Raw genomic sequence first — 4,607 nt, 5'->3', positions numbered from 1 at the left:
GAGTTATATCTAATGTAAACGACGTAGTTTTCTGTTCCATGATTAGTCAATGAATGTTAGCCCAGTTCAGCTCATTGACTGAACTTGCATATAAGCACCTGTACTCCAGCTAAGAAACGGTTAAGCATAATTCAGTTAAGAGATTACACTGCCACTGTTTTTCTTCTCGAATTCTCTCTATCTCTAGACTTTTCTCGCAACCTGTATCTTTAATTTACTAATTTTTTTAATTTTTTTTTTTAATTTGACTGACGAAAAGGAGAGACGTTGACACTTAAAATTGTATCGAGCTGCAATAGACAGTGATTGGAAGAGCGCTGAAAAAATTTATAAGGATTATGAAATTGATATAACAGCTAGGATATCAAAAGAAGAGGATACTGCTCTTCACATAGCTGTTGCAGCTAAGCGCTCCACCTTTGTGAAAAAGTTGTTAGAAAATTTGCCAAAAGAAAAAATGGATCTATCCTATATGAAAAATAAAGCAGGAGATGCGCCTTTTTTTCTCGCTGTCGCGTGCGGAAGTATGAAACTTGCCAAACTGATGATGGATAAGGTCAAAGAAAATGTTGGTCCCAGAGAGAAAAAAATTGACACTGTGAAGAATGAGAGTAAAGACTTAGCCATGGTCCTAGGTTGAATGGATACGCTACCACTAGATATGGCAGCTTTGTTTGGCCATTGAGAGATGGTAAAATACCTTTATGAGATCACTGCTGTTAAGTCATTCGACAATAACCATCGCCTCGAATTGCTTGTCAATGTGATAAGCAATGGTTTTTATGGTACGAACCCAGACATGTTTTTGATAAAATACTATTTTAAATTGGTTCTATGTTCCATCCACCATTTGCTTTGTTGCATTCTCAGATGTTGCGCTTGAATTGGTGGAGAAATATGACGGTTTAGCAATTGCTAGTGATGCAGAAGGTGAGACAGCTTTGCATGCCTTGGCTCGAATGTCTATTGTCAATACGCAAGGATTTTGGGAAAGATGCTTCAGTCTATGCTAGTCTTCTCAAATCTTTAACACTTCCACTACCTAATTAACCTTTCCATTTGACAATTTTGATTTAGGAGTGCAAACTTGTTGGGCTTGGGTTTCTCTCGCGTGGAGGATGGCCCAAACTAAAACCCAAAAATAAAAGAAAAAAAATTGCAACAGCTTTATTCGTTTTTGGAGGGGGTGAGTAGTGCGAAAAATAGGATACCGTTTATTGATACAAAATATGTAGAAGTGAGAAAGAGACAGCCACACTAGGTTATCTCGGTGACGATCCAATAATGAATTTTACTTTGTTTTTGCTCAAATTTTAAAACGTTGTTGTTGATGGCAAGATCTTCACATCCAACGGCTAGATTTGTAATAGTCATCTTTTTTGTGGAGTTTTGCCTCATGAAAGATAGTCAAATCAAAGAGTTGGATTACAAAATTTTTCAGTTCGTCAGTCCCTCTACAGCGTGACGATCGAAAGGTCATCTCTAGTCTGATCAACCTGATTTTTTGTTAAAATGTAGAGGACGTTTGCTCTTCAATCTGGATGATTGATTTTTTATTTTAACGGTTGAGTTTGGAGTTATACAATCTGCATTTCGGGTGCTTTGCTGGTGATTTTACTTTTATCTTTTCGTAACTCTTTTGTGTGTTTTACTTTATTAGAGTTGTGATAAATCTCTAAATTTTGGGTGGAATATTATTGATGATTTGTGGTTGTTATAAACATTTTTTTTATTATAGTGGATTTAAGTGGATCATTCGATCTCGTAAGTTTTTAATCTCTTCATATCGAAGAAGTTTTTTAACTTAAAATTGCATATGTCTCTTGCCAATTCTATTGTTTTTTCTGGTATATTTGCTTAAGATTTTGCTCCTTATAGATTCATTCAAACAGAAAATATTTTGTTATTATGTATTTCCTTTCAAAACTGATATGGAAATTTGCACCTAAATCACTAAGATTAATGTTTTCCTTCTGGTGTTAGAAAACGTAAAATTTGTATATAAATTAATTTATTATTCATTGATATCAATACTGATCGGGTACTACACGAGAATCACCTGTTCAAAATGAAATCTCTTTTTCGGTGAACTAAAGTTGACTTAATGAAACTTGTAATTTCAAGTCGCTTCATATTCCTCAAAAAGAAGCTGGACCCAAAAGCAACCAAACTGATCAAACGCCTCTGGGAACAGATCATAGTTTTGAAGGATTCAGACATTTCACGATTGATTGGAATGCCAATAGATCGTAATCTAATATTTGTTGCCGCAGAACAAGGGAACATTGAATTTCTAACCATTCTTATTCGAGAATATCCTGATTTGGTATTTAAAGTGGATGACAATGGATATACAATCTTTCATTATGCTGTAAAATATCGCCACAACAACATCTTCAAACTTATACATAAGATTAGTTCATTTAAAGATTTAATAGTTCCATTCACAGATAATGAAGGGAATAATATCTTGCATTTTGCTAGAATTCTGGCACCACCAGATCGGCTCAGTATTGTATCAGAAGCAGCTCTTCAACTGCAGCGAGAGTTGTTATGGTTTGAGGTAATTATTTAAATAATGATCAATATTCTCGTGTGTAAAATAAAACCTTTTTTTCTTTTATTTTTTTTCCTTTGGTAACTTATTTCATAACATTAGCTGTAGGAAGTGCGAGAAATTATCAATCCACTGGATGCCCCCCGCCGCCCAAAAAAAAATGGAAGGGAAGACTCCTGAAGTTTTATTTTCTGAGCAGCATGAGAAGTTAAAAAAGGAGGAAGAGAAATGGATGAAGGGCACTGCAAATTCATGCATGATTGTGGCAACACTTATTCCTACTGTAGCTTTTGCTGCTGCTTTCACTACACCAGGTGGCACCAAACAAGACACTGGGACACCTAATTTCCTTTTAAAAGATTCATTCACTGTTTTTGACATAGTAGATGGAGCATCGCTGGTATTATCCTCTTGCTCCGTTTTAACCTTGTTATCCATTCTGACTGCGCGCTATGGGGAAAAAGATTTCTTTTGGTGGTTGCCTACGATGTTGCTTATAGGACTTCGAACATTTTTCTTATCAGTAGTAGCAATGATGGTAGTGTTTTGTACAACGTTTTTCATTGTCTTCGATGACCCAAAGAGGTGGTGTGCTTATCTTGTTACCGGCATTGCTTCAGGTCCAGCCATCTTTTACATAATTCTACAATCTCGTCTCATTTGTGATATTGTGAGTTCGACCTATCGCAGATGTGCTCTCTTCAAGCCGCGTAAACATAATTTTTCCTTCAAAGAAGAGAAAGCTACGGAACCTAAGAAGGAGAAGTTACTCAGTGTAATTAAAAAGTTTAGATGGTAATTTTTGATGATTTTAGGTTCTATTTGTCAATGAAAACAGTACTATTTGGTTTCCGTTATAAAACAGACCAAATTAAGAGGCCTGGTTTGATTTGAGATAATAGGTTCTTCATATCTGTAATGTTACAATTCAGGAACGTGAAATTTATACCAAAATTGTGCAATAAAATATATGTTAGGTTCCCTCCTCCCTTAAGCTAGCTTTTGGAGGTGAGTTCTACCCAAACCACATTTTTCATAATATTGAGCCTCAAGTTTGTTTTCAATTAGTCTGACACTAACTTGATAACTATTGGGATATTGTAGTTTGCTTTTCTATTTATTCCATATAAAATTGTATGTCTTATGAAAACTATTTAATAAAAAATACAATTATAAATAGGAATATAATTTAGAACTCCTATTAAGAATTGAATATGAATGAGATATTGTGGCTCGTTTTTCTGTTTGTTTCCATATGAAATTGTATATCTTTAGGAAAACTATTTAATAAAGAATATAACGGTAAATAAGAATATAAATTTATGAGTCCTATTAGAAATTGAAATATGAATCCTGTTGTGCGTGAAACAGAATTCAAACTATCAATCAACACTCACAAACAGAATCACAAGACTTAACTACCAAGAACACAATCAGAACACAAATTTTTACCGTGGTTCGCTTATTCCAATGGATAAACTAGTCCACGTTGAGCTCCAGACAAATTGGGACTCACTGCACTATAAGGATCAAAGTATTACAAGTACAAACTCAATCAAAACCCAAATCTCTCAACTCTTACACTTATACAACAATCACTCAAACCTGCCTGTAATCACAATAAGCTAACCCGAAAAACTGAAAGCCTATACCAGAAACACTACTCTGAATTTCTGCTACAAGATTCACAAGAATCTAACCTGATTACAATGTTCAAAGAGTAGAAAATAAGAGACTAAAACCTGTTGTAAAACGCGTGAAGAAGAAGACGAAGCGCTGTGCGAATTTTCCAGATTTGCTGCTTTTACCTTGACTTAATGAGCTATAATGGCCGTCAGATCTGAATAGAATCAATGGCTGAGGATTATCACTTAGTAAAACCAAAACGTCAGGTTTCACTTAGCACCGTTGAAGATTCACTCAACAACTCCACCTTGAAGCTTTAACACACCACCCAATCAAAGAAAAAAATAACCTTATAGTGCATTTCATCACAGATTGCTTATCACAGCTCGATTGTTGCAGGTCATTTGACATGCAGTAAGTTTAA

General features: G+C 35.0%; 1 protein-coding gene across 1 annotated transcript; it reads left to right on the top strand.

The window, feature by feature from the left end:
- Window positions 1-688: 688 nt before the first annotated feature.
- LOC116115476 (ankyrin repeat-containing protein ITN1-like) lies at window positions 689-3,356 on the top strand. Its single transcript, XM_031401627.1, has 4 exons — window positions 689-785; window positions 871-930; window positions 2,097-2,563; window positions 2,757-3,356. The coding sequence occupies exons 1-4, from the start codon at window positions 689-691 to the stop codon at window positions 3,354-3,356; spliced, it is 1,224 nt and encodes a 407-aa protein (XP_031257487.1).
- Window positions 3,357-4,607: the final 1,251 nt, after the last annotated feature.

Source organism: Pistacia vera, unplaced genomic scaffold (genome assembly GCF_008641045.1).
Source record: "Pistacia vera cultivar Batoury unplaced genomic scaffold, PisVer_v2 Contig742, whole genome shotgun sequence".
Taxonomy (NCBI): domain Eukaryota; kingdom Viridiplantae; phylum Streptophyta; class Magnoliopsida; order Sapindales; family Anacardiaceae; genus Pistacia; species Pistacia vera.
The sequence above is the reverse complement of the archived record's forward strand: the minus strand, read 5'-3'. Positions and strand labels throughout refer to the sequence as shown.